The sequence below is a fragment of the Phyllobates terribilis genome, unplaced genomic scaffold (genome assembly GCF_046119375.1).
Source record: "Phyllobates terribilis strain yellow unplaced genomic scaffold, ASM4611937v1 Scaffold_11__3_contigs__length_659146591, whole genome shotgun sequence".
Lineage (NCBI taxonomy): Eukaryota > Metazoa > Chordata > Amphibia > Anura > Dendrobatidae > Phyllobates > Phyllobates terribilis.
This window is the reverse complement of record NW_027362771.1, coordinates 525,502,359-525,524,028: the sequence shown is the minus strand read 5'-3', so window position 1 is coordinate 525,524,028 and position 21,670 is coordinate 525,502,359. Positions and strand designations below refer to the sequence as shown.

Genomic DNA, 21,670 nt, shown 5'->3' with positions numbered 1-21,670 from the left:
ACTGACTGAAGAGACAGAGTGGCCTTCCACCTTAAATGGGTCCCTGGATAGGACGACGTGTCACGAGAAAGCTTGAGCTTGCTAAACGCTGAAGGTAACGAACCTAAACAGGACTGTGCTTGTGGAACTAGTGGGTGGTCCGAAGTGGTAGATCCAGGGCACCAGTAGTGGAACAAACAAGATGCGGAACCGCTGATCAGGTAGAGAGACCAGCTGAACAGGACTGTGGCGACAAGCGAGACTGTGACGAAGTAGGGCAAACCAGTGTGCTTCACCGGCTCTGGAGTAAACTACAGTGGAAGGAAACCATGTGTGTCAAAATGTTTTTCACTGTGCAGGAAACTTCCATAAGAATTTGTACCCGCTACCTGTTGTATACAACCCTTACCAAGTTAATGTTAAGTAAAGACCCTGAGTTTGAACGGAAGTCTCCTTTATTGAATTTTAATACTTATGGTCCTGACCAGCCAACACTATCGGCCACAGGCAGCCTGCACAAGCGCAAGACCCTGACATCACCAACCCAACACCAACACCCAGCCAGAACCCACTTTTTCAAGTAGCGTGTTGGGGCATCACAGGAGAAGACCAGTGCCTCGCCCGCAGCTACCGTCCCGTGCCGTGCTACAGCTGTATAGAGCCATATTATGGCCATATGCATGAGGTCTAAGACTTACTTTGTCTTAGATTGTACACAAGTAGATTGTAAATGGATAATCCAGAAAGTGTTATTATATTTAGTGAGGAAGAGGTTGTGGTTGAAATAGGACCTCTATGCCTGATGGTTCCAAGGTCACGTCATATACAATACTACATTTTGTGTAAGGGCCATGAAATTTTTAAGCTACACATTCGTAGAGCATGGTGGCTCAGTAGTTAGCACTGCAGATTTGTAGCACTGGGGTACTGGGTTCAAATCCCAGCAAGGTCAACATCTGCAAGGAGTTTGTATCTTCTCCCCGTGTTTGCGTGGGTTTCCTCTGGGTTCTCCGGTTTCCTCCCACACTCCAAAGACATACTGATAGAGAATGTAGATTGTGAGCCCCAATGGGGACAGTGCCTATATTGTCTGAATTGTAAAGTGCTGCGGAATATGTTGGCGCTATATAAATAAAAAGATTATTATTAATGTTGACTTTTCACTTCACTGTGTTTTCAGGCACATCATAAGGAGAGACAGGAGTTGGCTGCAGTGAAGATTCTTGAAATTTCATGTGAAGAATCCTTGGAGGATCATGTTTCTGAGATTAATATTTTGGGGCAATGTCAGCATTTCAACATTCTTAGACTCCTAGAGGCAATTTTTTGGGATCGGCAACTCTGGGTAAGAGGCTGATGAATGTCCACCTTTCTTGTTTTAAAATTCATTATTAGGTACAGAACTCACAAAATGTTGGCCAACATTGGGTAGAAAGGATTCTGTACATATATGACTGATAGCTCTCTCTCTTTCTCAGATCGTAGTGGAGTTCTGTGCCGGAGGAGCTCTTGATGGAGTTATGCATGGTCAGTAACACGTACAATCTTTACACATGTATGTCAAAACACACTTGCTACATGAAAGTCTCTGGTAAATGTCTGATTTATATATTATACCCTTCCCTGAGCAGAGCTGGGACATGGCCTGACTGAAGGCCAGATTCAGGTGGTCTCTTACCAAACGCTCCTTGGTCTTCAGCATTTACACTCAAATAAAATCATCCATAGAGATTTGAAGGCTGGGAACATCCTGCTCACACAACATGGAGACATCCGTCTGGGTAAGAGTTGTTCTGTATCTCCCCAGAAGGTTCCAAAATATCTATATTCATGAGGCAGTTATTCAATATGTACATAAAAATAGAAATCTAATCGTATTGTAGTAAGGACCATAGGGTGGCACTCAGATTACCTATGTGCCATTCCTAATAACACTAGAATAAAGGAAAAGTGTTCACTGGACAGTAACATCTGTATAGGGGGGTGTATGCACTTATCAACAATAAGCGCGCTCACCTCGATAGTTCAATCCCAGCTGCTGCCGATCCCAAGTAGGCGACTGCTGCTCCTATCATAAATGCAGAAAGAATTCCAGCAAAACGCAGGATTTTGGGGCTGTGCTGCTGGTAATAGATGATCCAGTTGACGTGCCCCCGGGGCAATGGGGGACTCGGCAGCCGGGCCTATGGATGCTGGGGGGGGAAATGTCACAGTGGCTGGCCCGGTTCGTGGCCCAGGGCGGTCAACCAAAAGGGGATCGTAACTTGGATAGAAAATTAAAATAAACTAAATAGTTTGTGACGCCAACTGTGGTATCTGGTAAGGATTACCAGCGCTGCTGCAGACCTCCGGGGGGTGATGGGATGGCAGCTGAGGTGTTTCTGCTCCCCACAAGTGGAGCGGGCCCCCGGGGCAGTGTGGAGTTTGGTGAGTGGTGATGCTGGGACTTGTAGTGCAGGCGGGATGGCGCAGCTGAAATAATTGACGGAGGCAGTGCAGTGCAGTCATCCGAGTTTTTACTCACAGTTCTTATGTAAGTTCCACAGGTACACTGTACGGGTGTCAGCCTCCCACGTTGTGCTAAGTTCACCAGATTGGGGGTTCAGCTCTTTCTCAGATGCGTCAGGAGTGCTTGACAGAACCCCGCTTTCTTATGTTCCTTCCTTTGACCGACTTCACGCTGGGTCTTCTCCCTCCTGCCCTGCGCTTTCCCACTCACAGTCCGGCTCGGGTGCTCTGAAGTCCCTCTGGGCAACCTGGAGTTCCCGGACCTACTTGACCCTCACGGTGACTAAGATAAGGCTGTGGCAACTGCACTATAAAAGTCAGAAGCCTCCGGTTTTTCCAGTCGAGACCTGGAGTAACACGGCTGGTCCAGGGGCCGGTCCCCTTCTTGCGGCCTGATCCCTCTGACACCTGGCAGATTCGGGGCATACGGGTACTTTCCTGCACTCGCCGTACCCCCTGGGATCCCTTCTATAGAACGGAGCCTTACTCCTCTGCTCCCCTCCAGGGCCTCTATTGCTAGGCCCCACTTATGGAGCAGAGCTCCTGAAGAGACTCTGCTCCCTGACTGACTGACTAACCTGCTACCCTAAGATGGCTTCCCTTTATATACCTCCTACAATGGTGCTCCCCTACTCTACATCCTACACCCACACCCACTACTGGTTCCCCCTACCTTTGGTTCCCGCCACTCCAGCCAGGGACAGGGCTCAGCAGGAAACACATTGTGTCTTGCCCTTCCAGCCGGCCTGGAGCAGTGTAGTGTTGAATGTGGGTGTTGGGGTTCCCGGCAGCACTCCCTGCTTACCTGAGAGAAGGAGACACCACACCTCTGGGTGAGGTGCAGTACATCTGTGGCGACTGAACCCTCAGGGGCGCCACACAGTGATGTAAGAATAAATACTTATAGACATGTACAACTCGACACTTTTCTTGGTCGGACTGTCCCCTTTATCAGGAAAAATATATTGCATGGAAGTAGAGCAAACACTGATTTAAACAGTGGGAGGGTCCTAATTAATTCGTAAATGAATTATTAGTAAAAAAAATATATAGATAAAACCCATTCATAAAACAAATAGGCCTATCTGTTACTAAATAGCTGTATCTAAAAAAATCAATACATTTGTAAAGATATAGATACATTAGTAAGTAAAGAAATTCTTAATTTACAAGAATACTTGTCATGGAGATTTTCCTGTATATATTTATATACAGGTCTATCATTAATTTTCCTTTCAATGTATTATTCACATTTTTACATTTAAATACTTCTTCATCCATATATTTTATAACAAACCATTCTCATATTTTCCGATCACATAACAGGTCCCACATCTTCACCCTCTTACCACAGTGTCCATCACACCATTTCCCCCCATTCCTATATATTTCTATACAGTGTCTACATGTTTTATGAGTGGGTTTTATCTATTTTTTTTACTATTAGGTTATTAATGAATGAATTTGGACCCTCCCAGGGGGTGGCATCTTTCAGTTAGCAACAGCGACCTTTTTAAGTATATAAATCACTGTTGTACTTCCATATAATGTACTTTTCCTGATGAAGGGGTCAGTCCGACACAGAAACACTTTGAGATATACATGTAAATAAATATTTATTCTTACCTCACTGATCACTGGATCATCTATTACAAGCAGCCAGAAAATCCTGCTTTTTCCTGGAATTCTTTCTGCATTTAGATTTACATTCTGTGTAAATGGACCGTTATTCTTCTCCTTCCTGCTGAATCCAGCTTTAGTTTAAAAAAAAACTGCAAACTCAAACTGAATTAAGTTCTTCTGAGTTATAGTATCTTGTATTGATACTAAAGGGGTGGTCCGGGACTTAAAATATATTTTCTAAATATCTATCCTTACACCCTAACCACTTTTGTAATTTTCTGTATTACAACACCCTACACTTCTCCCTATCCTGCTAATCCCTAAATGTGTTTTTTTTTTTTACTGTACTTCCTGTTACGTTTCTTTTGAGAGGAGTCTCAATTGTAACATCACAGGAAGCTGGGGCTGCACTCACTTCCTGCAGCATCCATTGCCCGTCTTAGAGCAGGACGTCACAAGGCACAGCACTGCAGTTAGTAACTAGCTTCTTGCATCGCTGCCCCCTCTGAAAACGTCCTGGATCCTGGGTGATGGATGATGTGGGTGATGTAAGTGTACTAAAGCAGATCTTTTATCTTCTTGTGTAGTGACATAAATGTTGACTTTATTTGTATTAAACTTTCTGTGTCCTGTCTCTGTCAGCGGATTTTGGGGTCTCTGCAGTGAACAGCCAGACCCTGCAACGTCGAAGTTCTTTTATCGGAACTCCTTACTGGTAAGAGAATTTTCTTATTTGTTCAATGTACAATTCTCAGCATTGAAATTGCAACACTAAGATGGAAAAGTCATGAAGTTATGGAAATCACAGGATCAATAGAAATGTTATTGATATGCAAATGATGAAAAAAGGGAAACAAAATTTTCAAAACATCTCGATTTATTCAGTATTGAGTATGAGAGCCACATGCAGAAATCCCCGCACTTACATGTCTTGGCTGCTATCAGTGAGGTAGGTTCTGCCACAGTAAATGCACTTGGGCAAATCATCAAAAGTTGCTGCTGACAGCTCCCTTTGCAATTGCTGAACAATGACATCCCTGATCTGCTCAGTGGAAGACAAGTCTGGAGATGCTGCAGCCATGGTAACATCTTTAGGCCATGGAGGCTGCTCACAGTAGCACCAGCAACATGCAGCCTGGTTTTGTCGTGTTGAAAAATGGTACCTGGGACAATTGATACATTCTGCACTACATGTGAAATTGGACATCACACACCATGCTTAAGGTGTCAAACAGTATCTACACAAACCATCAGAATGCATTTGCATAACATTGGGTTACAAGCCAGATTTCCAGCTACAGGTATACCATTGATCTCACACCACCAATCTCAAAGTTTATTACGAAGCAGAGCAAGACAGCAATGGAGGCCAGAATGGAGGTTTATCCATTTCAGTGACAAGTCCTGCTTTTGTTTTGGATGCAATGATAGCTGGAGATTGGCCTGGAGACCACGTGGGTAATGCCATGAAGAGGCCTTCATGTGGAAACATCACACCATTCTACTCCAGGGATTATGGTGTGGGGTAGCATTCATTCCATGTATACTAACAGCTTGAAGTTACACTAGTTTGGTTGTGGCACCAGTGACGTGGCCATTTCTTCAAAGGGTCTCAAGTGCAATTTTTCAACATGACAACACCAGGCTGCATGTTGCCGATTCTACTGTTAGCAGCTTGCATTGTCCTCGTTTTCATTGAGGACATCTGAGACGCCATTGCTCGCCAATTGCAAAGGGATCTGCCAGCAGCGGATCTTCATGATTTGCTGCCCAAGTGCATTCAGTGTGGCAGAACATTCATGAGACAACCATTAAAGAAGCCATGAAGGTTTTTATCGTCTTAATATATTGCAATCATTATATTTTAGAGTCCCAATTGCTCATTTTGTTTTTCTACCCAGCTTTGTCTTCTCTTTTTTCTGCTCTATGTAGAAACAGGAAGTCTCTTGTCCCTGCAGAAATCACCCCCTTTTCAACTCCTGACTAGGCTGCTCCCTCCTTTCCCCTCCCAGGGACTTTTGCAGTGACTCATGACTCGCGCAGGAAAAATTGACCTCCTGTTTCTACATAGAGCTTAGAAGGATCAGCTAGACAGTTTTTAATCACATGATGTCATAAACCTAATGGAAAACAAAAGAATTAGCTGGGTAGAAAGGCAAAATGAGCAATTGTAAGTACACAGTGCTATGTAATATGATGATCGCTAAATTTTAAGAAAATAAAAATTTGGATGGGAGTGCTTCTTTAATAACCTCATTATAGCAGCCAAGGTTTGTAAGTGTGTGTCTTTCTGTGTGTGGCGCTCTTACTCAATACTGAATAAATCGAGATGTTTTGAAAAATTGTATTCCATTTTTTCATTATTTGCATATCAGTAACCTGCCTATTATTCCTGTGATTTCCATATTTCCACAACTTTTCCTTCTTGGCGTTGCAATTTCAATGTTGAGGAAAGTATACTGTCTCACTTTGTAAGACTCATGCTGGTTAGATGCCACATATACTGTACAACAAGCTGCAATACTCTGCGTATTCTGACACCTTTCAGTCATTACCTAGATTAATTTTTAATTTTTCAGTAAATTTTATGTGATATTCATCCAGAATAACCTCTACTCCCAATGAACTTCTGGTATCAAAGACTCTTTTATCTTTTCATTAGTTGTCCTTCCTGGATCATTTTTTATAGGAACTAACCGTTGCATATCAGGAACAAGACCTGCCATTTTAGGGATGCTCTTACCCAGTGATCTAGTCATCACAATATGATGACTTCAGGACTAGATCCTGATGCTTGGTCATTTTCCTACAACCAACACATCAACTGAAAATGACAATTCACTTGTCCAATGTATTCCACCCGTTGACTGGTGCCATTGTCAACAGATGATAGTTGTTATGGATTATGTTATTCAAGTGGATTTTTAAAGTTTTCCTTACAAAATACTTTCTTTCTGAATGCTGGTAGGATGGCCCCTGAAGTTGTAATGTGTGAGACGTGCAAAGATGCCCCATATGACTACAAGGCTGATGTCTGGTCTCTTGGCGTTACTCTCATTGAGCTGGCTGAAACTCAGCCTCCAAATCACGAAATGAATCCCACTCGTGTCTTGCTCAAGATCCTCAAGTCTGAGCCACCGAATCTGAAGTATCGGAAGTTGTGGTAAGTTAATTTTTTTGCAAACCTATTTAGTATGCAACTGAATATGAAAAGCTCTTCATGTTCGTTCAAAGAAAATTCCATCAAACTCAGGCAACTACCTCTTTAGATTTATAGTCAATTGATATTGAATTGTCCTTGTTTTATTCCCTAATTAGGTCTCAAGACTTTAAAGACTTTCTAAATAAGTGTTTACAAAGGAATCCCCAAGAACGATCTTCAATCAATGAGCTTATTGAGGTTAGTTACAGTAAAGACATTGAAGACGCCTAGAGGGTAGACACAAGACAGCCTAACTTAATAACAAATCATAGTGGTTCAGTCTCCTGCATATCTTTTTTTTTATTTAGCACTCCTTTGTGTCCAAGGGTATTGATAATGCTCCATTAAGAGAACTGGTAGCTGAAGTTTTAGCAGAAATTACAGAAGAAGAAGATGGAAGTCTGAAAGATTGTGACTTAGTGGTAAGAAAAAACTTTTATCCTTAATTTTATCCTTAAAAAAGTGGTACCATGTGACGCCATATCACATTATATAGCACATACCAAAGATGTAGCTGTTGGGATTTAGTCATCAGGTGCAAATCTTTACTCTAGCACCCACCTAGATACACACTCGCACACCTCCAGCTATACTAAATTTAACTCCATCCCATAAAATGTACAAATTAGTATGGCTTTACTGCATTTAAATAATAATAATACAAATAATAATTTAAATATAGTATTGCTATATGATATACACATACATACGCATTATTTATCTATGCATATGCTTAAGTATGTGTGTATTACACACATACTTAAGCATATGCATATATGCTACATACATGGACATACACTTACACACATACAGACAACTATACAAATACATAATACAAACATTAACATTACACATACACACATTACATGCATAACACACATATTCATACGCAAAACACACAAAGATACCTTCACATACATATACATCACACACACATGTAGTTACACATGACACATACTACAGTAAATATCTCCTATAGAACTGTCAATTCCCATCAGAACAGAGGGAGCCCTGGTGAAAAGAGGACAGGACGCTTCTACAGACTCTCCCCTCCTCTGTCACCTGTCTGTCCTGACAGAGCTGCTCCATGGATCAAGTTACAACAGCCAACATGAAGGTCTTGCAGCTGTTACTAAAAGAAATACAATCTAGAGAGGGGGAAAGGCAGGATCTACAGCCACTCTCATCTGCACCCCCTCCACATCTCTAAGTATCTGCATCTGTGTCTAATGTGGTCCCTTCCACCGCCTAGCTATGCCCCTGTACATACAAATATAACATAGCAACTTTTTCCTACATAAAATCTAATTTGTATCCTAGATGTTCAATACTCAAATGAAAATGTAAAGTTTTTTTAAAAAGTTTTTATTTTATTCTCAGAATGATGTTTCACGCAATATCAAAGGACAAGAGGATATACTTAGGGATTCTCAGTCCCCTGGACAAGACTCTGTCGAAATAGAAGATGGCCTGCATGCCGCCCAGGAAAGAGATGCTATTAAAAACGCAAACCAAAAACCATCAATGAGACTACAAAAAAGAACAAGTTTCTTGAAAGAGATGCGTAGACGTTCTGCTCCTTCATTTTCGAATGAAGCCAGAGCATCTGTGAAATGGAGAGTTGGCAAGGAGCACTTTGAAGCGAAGAATAGAGAACATGTCAAAAAGCCACACACTCCTCCAATGAACATTCCTCTTGACATACCAAACTCTGAATTAGGATTATTTCAATCTTCTGGAGTGTCAGGAGAAAAGGAGATCAGTGATTTACATGATGTGCAAGATATGGATACTGGTTCTGCCACTTTATGCCTTGCTAATAAAGAATCTAAAGAGGAAGCTAATATAGGCCTTCAACAGACGCCAAAATTAGCCAAAGAAAATCAATATGAGGTCATTAATCCGATAAATCACTCACATACCAACTGCAATTCCTGGGACTTGTTTAGATCTCTAACACCTACTCCTCAAAGGTGGAGAAGTAATGAAAATCTTAGCTCTTCAACTAGGATATTAACCAAGACCTGGTCAGTGCCGTGCACTAGTAAGAGAAAATCCACTGTTGCTTGGAGAACATTGAAAGAAAATGTAGCAAATGAGCAAAAACAGGTAATAAAAACCATTAATGAATCATCACATCTATCTAACAAAGATGAAAACCCACCAGATCCAGATTCTACTGAGGATGAAGATAGTAAGACTGAAGACAGAATTACTTATCATATCAATGATAGACCTCAGGCTTCTTTTAGATGTTCTTGGTATGTACCTCAAACAGAGAAGCATACTGGAGCACAGAAGCATTCACATTCATTTTCACATGGTAAAAAAGCATCGGTGAAATGGGTTGCTAAAAAAGAGCAGGATGTAGCCAAGGATAATGTTTTTATAGGCCAGAAGAAAACATCATCTTTAGAAATTATTGTAAGTTCTTCATCTGAAGTTGACAAGGAGAGTAAACACCCAAATGTGGTTGAAAAGGAAACTATCAATATGAACAAAGAAGACCATCATATGTATCCATACAGCAACCGCCCGTCAGAAGCCTATAAACATGTCCATAAATCTATCTCTCCAGTTATTGGTAACGCAAGTAATAATCGTTCTGCCAGGAGATTATTAAGACGATGGACAATAGCAAATTCAACAGAAGAAATCAACTTGGAATCACCATTCTGTTTAAAGGAAACTGAGTTAAAATATGAAGTAAGGGGAAAGAATGAAGATGTAATAGCTCATTTACTCAAAAAAGAAGATAGTGAAAAATCTAATGCCAGTGACAGAAGTATGGCTACAGGTGAGAGTAATCGTGAAAATGATGCTACTCAGGAACCCAGAGTCCAAAAGAGGCTGAACTTTGCTCGATGTTCATGGAGTGTTCATCCTGCTGATGTCAATGGTGAATCCAATATACTGAACGTAAAAACTCAAGACATGATCAACATAACAGAAGATGTAGCAACAGAGGAGGTAAGAGCCCTGAAGGTAAATAATATATGGCAGCAAAAATCTAGATATTCCTACCATGTGAAATTCTAGGATGGTGCCATAGCTGCATATACTTATATACTTGTTAAAGAAGACCTTTCTCTGAATTTTTCAACTTCAACATCATATTATGCTTACTTATATAGCACCAACATATTCCACAGCACTTTACAGACTTTATCATCACTCTCCCCATTGGAGCTCAACATCATAATTCCCTATCAGTATGTCTTTGGAGTGTGGGAGGAAACCGGAGAAACCCCACGCAAACACGGGGAGAACATACAAACTCCTTGCAGATGTTGTCCTAGTTGAGGTTTGAACCCAGGATCCCAGCACTGCAAAGAAACAATACTAACCACTGTGCCACCGTGCTGCTGGTCCACTACTTCTGGAACAGTTTTTCTTTTCTGTGCCCCTCCATTCCAAAGTTATGACCCCCTGAAAAAAAAATGTTTTTTTCAACCAACTTTGCGTATACCACAGAACATCTTTGAGGGTGTGGACATGCTTGTATTGACTAGCCTCAGAGGAGAAAACGCAAATGCTTACAGAGAAGTTGGTTGAAGGGGATATTTGCATCTTCATGCTCTATGCAAAAGAGGAAGAGGACTTGAATTCTAGCGCCACCTATTGAAAGCAGCAATCCTAAAAGTCAATATCGACTCTTTAACAAGCCTTGCAAAATGACTTAGGGTAAAAGCCAAACCAGAATCTCAAATTTGCAGACACGGTGTTTCGGGGTGTTGCCCCTCGTCAGTGCAAAGTATGAGATGTGATTTGGCTTGGTGAGAGGCTTAAGACTGGGATCTAAGAGGTAACATTTCTCCTCATTCTCAAGAGAGATAACTTTGAAATGGAGGAGAAGAGAAGAAGTAGAAAATCTATTCCAGAATCAATGGAGCAGAGCCAATTAGAGGAAAAACGTAGTTTAAATTAGAGTTTAGTTTAAATTAAAAACTCCATTCAAAGGTCTTCTTGTAGACAGCTGAGAACCTTTTATGTTTCTAAGATATTCTTAGGGTCTGTTCACATCATGTTTAGCACTTAGGATGGAGGTATACATGTGGAGAATCCCCTGATAAATACTTCCCCAGAAAGACTCTATATAGGCACCTAGTGGCATACTTTGCTAAAAGGTTTTCAATATAAAAAAGTTTAAAGCACAAATTTAATGTAAATTATTATTCTCTGGTGTCTCTCTAGACCCCAGAGCATAATAAACGTAGTATGTAAAAATTTTGAGAAAACCCTAATATTCACCTTGCCACTCTCCTCTTCGGCCTGTCCACTCCTCACCATCACCCATCCAGTTCTCGCCGCATCTTCAGATCGCCGCCGCTCTCCCTAAAATCCTTAAGCCTCTCACGCTAGGCCAAGACTTCTGGCTTTGATGGTGCCCAGGAGGATTTTGCACATGCAAGGTCACAGAATACGCTGTGATGTCATGACACTGTGACCTTTTGTGCGCTTGCGCAGACCCTACCGACCCTCATCAAAGCCGGAAGTCTCAGCCCTGAATGAGAGGCCTGGGGATTTCAGTATGGGTAGAGGAGATCTGAAGATGTGTCAAGGACTGGATAGGTGACAGGGAGGTGAGTAAAAGGATTTAATTTTTTTGCACATTTTGATGGCCCTTTATGGTTTAGTGGCCGCCGTCTTGGTAAGCAAAAAAAAATCCACATTTTGGAGAATGTTAATGTTTGTAAGATTCGAGTAGAATTAAAATCCACTTCAATGTATTCACTCATCTCTGCCCTCCAGGTATCTGACTTGGGGGTTCCAAGTCTATGTGAAAGAACAGTGGGCAGACTTTTGTGCCCTTTTGTAGAGGGAGATTTGGGGAGAGGATTCTTCGTGAGCACGGTCATCCTCAGGAATATGTACAAGCTAGAAAGTACAAAGCAACATGCTCCAACATCTCCATCTTGTCCCACCACCACCCTAAACTTTGACGCTGGATGCTATGAATTAGTTTTTAGAGTCCAGAATTTTTCAATTTAAGTATAAACGTTTAGCTAGTTTTTCCAAATTTTCATATATGTGATAATGTAACTTAGTGTAATGCCCTTTAAAAGGTGCGAGGTGAAGAGTCAGATGAAAAGGACATGTCATCTCTGGACACGCAAAAGACTATTCGGATCACCAGGAGGTTCATAGTGGATGGAAAGGAGATGCAGGTGTCATCATGTAAACGCAAGGCTCAACCAAACAATAAAGATAGCAAAGAACGCACAGTTAGGTAAGAATGGCCTTACAAGTGTGTGGCTTCCTGTGTATGATTTGGGTTACCATAGAGAAATATGCTATGCTAGGTCTTGAGATACACCATATTGAACCTGTGCTGTAATCTTTCTTTTGCATAAATACTTAGATAACAGTATAAGAATATGCTACGTGGTTTTATGCTTTCTCTTGAGTTTTCAAGTGCTATTATCCACAGTTTGAAATCCCTATATATTTTCTTTAAGTGTTTTATCATATGGCCACGGCCCCACTATCAGTATTTGTTCAGTATTCGGTCAGTATTTTTTCTCAGGAGTGGGAGCCAAAATCAGGAGTGGGTGATAAATGCAGAATTGGTGACTTGTTCTATTATATATTTTCTCTGATTGTTCCTCACCTAGTTTTGGCTCCCACTCCTGAGAAAAATACTGACCGAATACTGACCAAATACTGATAGTGGGGCCATGGCCTATAGGGCATGTTCACATAGAGGTTTTTTGTTCACATGGATTTCAACATCTATTCTGGGCAAAAATTATTATGGAAACCTCACTCAGTTTCCATTGTATGCCAATTGAACTGGGTGAATCCACATAAGGACCATCAACATTCCACGTTACAAATCCTCACCATAGATCCAAGAGTCAGCCTTGGATTTCTGCAGAGGATTCTACTGCAACACTGTTCAGATTTTTCCACATGAAAAATTTGCTATGTGAGCCTACTTTATGAGCAAAGTAAGAAAATATTTTACATGCCTAGCTAATAGTCTTGTGAGAGCAGGTTTTCACTTTAATGTTAAGCAAAACCAAAATCGTGGGCCAGCATACCTGTTAGTATAGGTGCAATGTCTAGTTACACATTCACATTGTGGCCATTACCAGACGATACCTAAAAAAAATAAATAGATACAAGGTAAATAAGTAGTAGTAATACATGTAAAAAACATAGGGGACTTGGTTGACACTGTTTTAATCAAAAGAGCGTAAAAGCCATCCCACCACGACAAGGTGTACCCAATCAGGATGGTCCCCAACTCTAGGATTTCACCTTGCTATGTACCCGCAGTACTGAAAATATGTTATTTTACATTGTTTGAGAAAGTCACATAAAGGTCAATAAGAAAACAACTAAAAAAAACATAAAAGGTGTTGCCAACTACTTTTTATAGATGGCCTTGTCATAGGATAGGTCATCAATTTCTAATTGGTAAGTGTGTAACACCTAGCACCTCTGCCGATCAGCTGTTACCGGCACCGGCCAGAAGTTCTCGGATGCTGTAGGAACACAATAGCTCAGTCATTTCGAAAGTGGCCTTGGCCAGGTACTGCAGATCCATCCCCTACAGTACCTGGCAGTGGCCACTACAGTTTTGACGAGATTGATGTTTTTCGCCGGCAACAGCTGAATGGCAGGGGTGCCGGGTGTCGCACCCTTACTGATCAGATTTTTGATGGTCTACCCTAGGGATAGGCCATCAATAAAAAAAAGGAGTGGCCAACACCTTAACCCTTTTCTGACACAAGGCGTAATAATACGCCCTTAGCCTTGGACCATAATGACCAGGTACGTATTATTACATCTCATGGATTGCGTCCACACAGAGGCTGTGCGTGGGCGCGATCTCCCCTGGGTGTCAACTGATTCTGACAGCTGACACCCGGCAATCGGTGCCAGGAGCGGTCCCGCACTGCTCCTGGCACATTAACCCCTGAAATGCTGAGATGAAAGTCGGTCGCAGCATTTCGGGAGTAGGCAGAGGTAAGACATCCCCTCTTATCTTGGATTGGAGACCCGTGACGTCATCGCATTGTCACGACGACATCCAGATCACCAGGCATCAGCAAGTTAGTTAGATCATCCGCAGTGTATAATCTATCTAACTTGTGTCAGTGCAGCGCTGACAGCCCGCATAGCATAGGGATGCTACTGCATCCCTATGCTATACAAGCGATCAACCTGCAAAAAATTAAAGTCATATAGTGGGAGTATTTAAAAGTGAAAGAAACTGAAAAAAGTGAAAAAAAAATGTAAAAATATAAAAAAATAATAATTAAAAAAAAATAAAAATATATTGTACCCATAAATAAATCTTATTATGAAAAAAAAAAAAAGTAACAATAAAAGTACACATATTTGGTATTGCGGCGTCCGAAACGACCTGTCCTATAAAACTGTCCCACTAGTTAACCCCTTTAGTGAACAAAGTAAAAAAAACAAAAAACGAAGTAAAAAACGTTGCTTTATCATCATACCACAGAACAAATAGTAGAATGCGCGATCAGAAAGACGAAAGTAAATAAAAATGTTACAGCTGAAAATGTCATCTTGTCCCGCAAAAAAATAGCCACCACATCTCCATCAGCTGAAAAATAAAAAAGTTATAGCTCTCAGAATAAAGCGATGCAAAAAATTTTTTTTTATTATTATAAAATAGTTTTTATTTTGTAAACGCGCCAAAACATAAAAAAGCTATATAAATGTAGTATAGCTGTAAACATACTGACCCGAAGAATAAAGATGCTTTATGAGTTTTACCACATGCGAAACGGCGTAAAAAAAACAATTCCTGAATTGTTTGTTTTTGTTTATTCTGCCTCCCACAAATCGGAATAGAAAGCGATCAAAAAATGTCACTTGTCCAAAAATGGTACCAATAAAAATGTCAACCAGACCCGCAAAAAACAAACCCTTACATGAATCTATCGGCCGAAATATGGAAAAATTATAGCTCTCAAAATATGGCTATGAAAAAAATAGTCTTTGCAACAGCTGGCAAACATAAAAAACCTGATATCTGGTATCGCTGTAATCGTACCGACCTGAAGAATAAAGTTGTCTAATCACTTATACCGCACGAGGAATGATGTAAAACATAAATAAAACTAATTCCTCACCTGCTGCTGATTTGTTCATTCTGCCTCCCAAAGATCGCAGTATGGCTCGGCTCACATTTATCCTGCGCTCTGCGCTGAGCGCTTACACCAGGGTTTCCATGTAAATCTCTGAAAGACAGAACCTCTGGTGGAAGATTCCCTGTAATGAGGCAAATGGAGACACTGTGGACGCTGTCTGACCTTTATTAGGAGTGATTAAAAGTGCCGTCGGCCACAGTTTTGTGAACCTCTAAAAAAAAGGACACCGCTAAAAGAGGTCAGATGGAGTCCAGAATAACTCTGCTGCCTCGTTATAGTGAATGGATCCCTCAGGGGTTTCATCTGAATTACGTCACTTGGAGATTTAAGTGGAAACCCCGATATCAGTGCTCTGTGTAGAGTACAGGATAAAAGGGAACATTTTACATACCATTCTGGATCACAATAAAAGCTTTGACTCAATCCACAAAAAAAGCAAGTCCCCACTCAGGTGCGTCATCTGTTAACAGAGATATAGGGGGCTTTCACGTTACTAGTAGCACAAAGGCTCTGGAAAAGCGAAATGGCCCTTTCCCCCACAAAAGAAATTCAGCAAATTCTGTCTCCTAAATACAAATGCCCATCCCTCCCTTCTGAGTCCAACAGTGTGCCTAAACCGCAGTTAGCGTCCACATGTTTGGCATTTCTGTAGCGAAGAGAGCCCACCTAATTTACAGGTGCATGTCCCCAGAAGCTCGAACTAGGCATAACGTACTAATCACTACAACAGCAGTTTGCAATTTTCACTCAGCAACATCCACTGCTGCTTGTTCCTGGAAAACACCCATGTAGTTAAAATCCTCACCACACCTGTAGATAAATTCCCAAATAGGTATAATTTCCAAAATGGGGTCACTTGAGGGGGATTCTGCTCTTCTAGCACTTAGGGTCTCTGTGTATGGGTCTGCATACTATTTTTGTAAAATCTGCGCTCCAGGAGGCAAATAGTGCTCTGTCTCTCCCGAGTCTCGCTGTATGGCTAAGCAGTACTGTACAGCCACATTTGGGTTATTTCTACATTCAGCAGAAATTGTGTGACAATTTTTTTGTGCCATTTTTACCCATTTCCCAGTGTAAAAAGGTAAAATCTGGTGCTAAAACAAAACTTTGGTGGTAAACATTTAATTATTCTTTCTTCACTGCCCAATGGTATAAAATTCTTTGAGGCACATGTGGTGTCAAGATGGTCACTGCACCCCTAGATGAATTCATTGAGAGGTGTAGTTTGTAAAATGGGGTCTCTTATAGGGGGTCTTGCTGTTCTGGCACCTTAAGGGCTCTGCCAAAGTGACATGGCACTGTCAAACCAGTCCAGCAAAATATGAACTCCAATATGGCGCTTCTTCCTTTCTGAGCTTTGCAGTGTGCCTCAGAAGTACCGATAGCTTTCAACCACATATGGGGTATCAGCGTACTCAGGAAAAATTTCAAAACAAATTTTAGGGTGCATTTTCTCCTGCTATCATTGTGAAAATTAAAATATTGGGGGCTAAAACAAAATTTTTTTGGAAAAAATATATTTTTTCATTTTTACAAAATTAAAACTCTGTGAAGCACCTGCGGGTTCAAGGTGCTCACCACACATCTAAATAAATTCCTTGAGGAGGCTAGTTTACAAAATGGAGTCACTTGTGGGGGGTTTCCACTGATTAGGCACATCAGGGGCTCTCCAAAAGCAATATGACACTCGCAGACCATTCCATCAAAGTCTGCATTCCAAAACATCACTACTTCCCTTCCGAGCCCTGACATGCACCCAAACAGTAGTTTTCTCCCACATATGGGGCATCAGCGTACTCAGGAGTACTAAAGAGTTTTGCATTGAAAAAGTCAAGCGGTGCTCCTTCCCTTCCAAGCCCTGCCGTGTGCCCAAACAATGGTTTTCCCCCACATATGGGGCATCAGCCTACTCAGGAGAAATTTCACCACAACATTTGGGGTCCAATTTTTCTTGTTACACTTGTGAAAATAAAAAAAATGGGGCTAAAAGATCATTTTTGTGGAAAAAAAGTGATTTTTTTATTTTCACGGCCCCTAAGTTATAAACTTTTGTGAAACACTTGGGGGTTCAAAGTGCTCACCACACATCTAGATAAGTTCCCTGACGGGGCTAGTTTCCAAAATGGTGTCACTTGTGGGGGGTTTCCACTGTTTAGGCATATCAGGGACAGGGACTCTCCAAACGTGACATGGCGTCCGCTAATTATTCAAGCAAATTTTACATTCAAAAAGTCAAATGGCGTTCCTTCCCTTCCGAACCCTGCAGTGCACCCAAACAGTGATTTTCCCTTACAAATGGCGTATCGTCTTGCTCCGGAGAAATTGCATAACAAATAGTTTAGTGCAATTTCTCCTGTTACCCTTATGAAAATGCAAAATTTGGGGCTGAAAAACATTTTTGTGGGAAAAATGTAAAAATGTTATTTTTACGGCTCAATGTTATAAACTTCTGTGAAGCACCTGGGGGTTCAAGGTGCACACCACACACCTAGATAAGTTCCCTGATGGGTCTAGTTTCTAAAATGGTGTCACTTGTGGGGGGTTCCCACTGTTTAGGGACATCAAGGGCTCTCCAAACGCGACATGGCATCCGCTAATTATTCAAGCAAATTTTACATTCAAAAAGTCAAATGGTGTTCCTTCCCTTCTGAGCCTTGCCGTGCGCCCAAACAGTGGTTTTCCCCCACATACAGGGTATCAACGTGCTCTGGAGAAATTGCACAACAAATTTTGGGGTCCATTTTTTCCTGTTACCCTAGCAAAAATAAATAAAATTGGGTCTAAAGTTAAATTATTGTGAAAAAAAGTTAAATGTTCATTTTTTCCTTTCACATTCCATTAATTGCTGTGAAGCACGTGAAGGGTTAAAAAACTTCATGAATGTGGTTTTGAGCACCTTGAGGGGTACAGTTGTTAGAATAGTGTCACTTTTGGGTATTTTCTGTCATATAGACCCCCAGGGGCAGATTAAGAGTAGCTAGGGCCCCGGACAGTTTAGAAGGCGTGGGCCCCCCACCCCGGTACCTGATGTATCACATGACATGTCACATGATCTCCTTTGATAAATCATGTGATAGTTTATGTGCGTAACATACTGGTGCTTTGGTGCTGGTCTGTAAACTGAAAAAGTTTGAGATAGCAGAGCTCTATGCGGCACGCAAATTTTTCCCTTGTGTGTAGCGCTATGTGACTCACCCCCTGGGCCGTGGGGTACCCGGAACCGGGCCTTCTAGTGTACGGTGCTGATGGGGGTAGTAGTGGCAACCCGATCCTGTGGCTCAGGGTGGTCAGACCAAATGGTGGCAGTCTATTTATCAGTGTTTTGAATGTCCGACTACGCCACCCGTGGATTGCGGTCAGAGATAACCGCCGCTGCCAGGCAGACCGCTGAGGCTGGTGTTGGTGTGCAGCACAGGGGTAGGATAACTCCCCACGGGAAGAGTGTAGCCTCAGGACAGTGTAGGTGGATGCTGGGGGTGATGGTGCAGGGGCAGCAGAAATCACACAGAGTCCAATGATGCAGTCCAAGGTTTTTACTCACAGTTGTTATCCATGTCATTTCTGTCAGCAATGACTGCCCAAGCCATGCTGCGTCCACCAGGTGAGGGGCTCGGTCAATCCCCAGGCAATTCAGGAGTATGGCGCAGGACCCCCTTCTGTCCTTTCTCTGGCCTCTCGTGCCCCACCAGTGACCAAACTTCTGTCCAGCTACCGCGGACCGTGTCGGGTAAGCGTTGGCCTCCGCTTCCCGCTATCCTATATGGTGCCTTCATAGCAGATTTGGCGGGGGGTCGCACCAATAAATGATCATGACCTCCGGTTCTTGGCTGAGGGATAATTTACCTCCACCAACTTGGGAATCCGGTACCCTTCTATAGCCTGACCCTTCACCAGCTATAACGCGGGTTTGCAACGGTTTCTGTCCGTTCTGCTCTCTCTTAGGGTCCCTTCTGCCATCTTGTTTCTGGAGCCTTTCTACTCCTCTGTCTCTTCTCCTTCCTTCCTTCTCCTTCTTTACTTCTCCTCTCTGGCCCCGGCCTCTTCTCTAGGCCTGCCTCGTGGAGCTGAGCTCAGGCTGAGCCTCAGCTCCCTGACAGCTCTCTCCTCCTTCTGCTCTGAACTGAACTTCACTTCTCTCAGAACCTAAGATGGCTCCCACCTTTTATCTGCTTCTCTGTGTCTGAGCTCAGGTCACCTGCACCCAATGAGCTCCTTCCTATGCTCCAGAAACCGTCCCCTTCTGCTCCTACATCACTGGGTTCTCTCCCCCCTCCCCACTCCAGCCAGGGACATGGTCAGTTGTGCCTGCATATACATGGGAGCACCGTCGAGCTGTCCCCCGGAAATGGGGTGAGTGTGTGTATGCAGCTAACTGAGCCCTGGTCCACACTCCATCCTTACCTGGGAGTGGAATATCACACCTCTGGTTGAGGTGCAATACCACTGTAGCAACCGAACCCTCGGGGCGCTACACTATGCATAACATAGCGCTATACAAAATAGAGCAGGGGAGGGGGATTAATTTTCCCAAGGGGCCACATGCGAGACCGTGACTGTTGTGGAGGCTGAACCAATAGGCTGAAATTAACTCTGCTCAATATTAATATTAACATATTAATTATAATATGCGAGACCATGACTGTTGTGGAGGCTGAACCAATAGGCTGAAATTAACTCTGCTCAATATTAATATTAACATATTAATTATAATTATTTTTTTACATTAATTGTATGACTTAATATTGAGTATAATTAAGTATGCTAACATCCTCTATATACAGTATGAGACCCTACATACAATGAGCTTCCACATAATCCCCCTATATACAGTATAAGCCCCACATAGCAAACTAGATACAGTATGAGCCCCCATGAAGCCATCTATATAAATTATGAGGCCGCAAGTAGCTCCCTGTGTCCAGTATGAGGCCGCACGTAGCTCCCTATGTCCAGTATGAGGCCGCATGTAGCTCCCTATGTCCAGTAGGTGTCATGCAGGGTGTGGGAAAGACTTAGTGCAACACAGAGGGAAGAGGGAAAGGGAGCCCAGACACTAGGGAAAGGGGGGAGTGGAGACCTCCTAGTCTGGTCTAGTGTCACCCTGTCTCAACTACCGTCCCTATATTGGCTCTTCACCAATCACCGCACGCGTGCCTCACCCTGACTTTGAGATGAGCACTAGTCGATCTCCACTAGACTCTATAGACAACAAGGGTAGACAAACAGGGGGGAATTGCTTAGCTTTAGACGACTCCAGACAAATGCGCACACGGCCTCAAGCTCTAGAGAGGACAAAGCACTGCTCTTGCTAAAGCCTCACAAGTAGTAATGAATATCGCTGGCACCTCCCTCTCAGACACACCAGGTATTTATACACTCAGGCCAGGGAGCTAATTAGCCAGAGGGAGGTAGCCGCTGGGTCCTAGAGACAGCCAGCCTCTAAGAAGATGTCTGTAATGGCAAACGTAGAGATCTCCTGTAACCAATTGCAGGGCGACTGTCTGTCACCTCTGACACACCCGTGACAGTATGAGACCGCATGTAGCTCTCTATGTCCAGTATGAGGCCGCACGGCGTTCCCTATGTCCAGTATGAGGCCGCACGTAGCTCCCCAGATACAGCATGAGGCCGCACGTAGCTCCCCAGATACAGCATGAGGCCACACGTAGCTCCCCATATACACCATGAGGCGGCACATAGCTCCCCAGATACAGCATGAGGCCGCACGTACCTCCCCAGATACAGCATGAGGCCGCACGGCACACCTTATATATAGTACGCACATATGCAGTCAGGCGCACATGCAGATACGCATGTGCAGTCATGTAAACAGAAACAGACTTGCACGTATACGGGTCGCCGAAATTTGCACACACACAAACATATACAGACATATACGCATAAACATATTTGAAACAAAAAAATACAAATAAACAGACATATCACCAGGGCCGGCTCCAGGTTTCTGTGGGCCCCTTTAACACATATCATGATTCATGATGCACAGATACCGCAGAGAATTATATATATAGTACAATGCAAAGATTTCACTTCTTACATTACATGAGCGATATCTATTGTAAATTCTACAAAAGCTCAGAAACCGGCGAATCCTCGCAGTGCACAGTGCAGACCGGACAGTATAGTGCTCCATACAGTATTATGGGCCCCATATATTGCTCCATACAGAATAATGGACCCAGTATAACGCTCCATGGAGAATACTGGT

General features: G+C 42.5%; 1 protein-coding gene across 1 annotated transcript in view; it reads left to right on the top strand.

Annotated features, from left to right (window-relative positions):
* LOC141166723 (uncharacterized) overlaps nt 1-21,670 on the top strand; it is a 101,608-nt gene that overhangs the window by 45,790 nt on the left and 34,148 nt on the right. Inside the window, exons 2-10 of the mRNA XM_073653680.1 lie at nt 1,160-1,324; nt 1,458-1,506; nt 1,611-1,760; nt 4,753-4,825; nt 7,079-7,273; nt 7,429-7,510; nt 7,621-7,734; nt 8,693-10,282; nt 12,379-12,542. Of these exons, the coding sequence (XP_073509781.1) occupies nt 1,160-1,324; nt 1,458-1,506; nt 1,611-1,760; nt 4,753-4,825; nt 7,079-7,273; nt 7,429-7,510; nt 7,621-7,734; nt 8,693-10,282; nt 12,379-12,542 (2,582 nt within the window). The remainder of the gene's footprint in view (nt 1-1,159; nt 1,325-1,457; nt 1,507-1,610; nt 1,761-4,752; nt 4,826-7,078; nt 7,274-7,428; nt 7,511-7,620; nt 7,735-8,692; nt 10,283-12,378; nt 12,543-21,670) is intronic.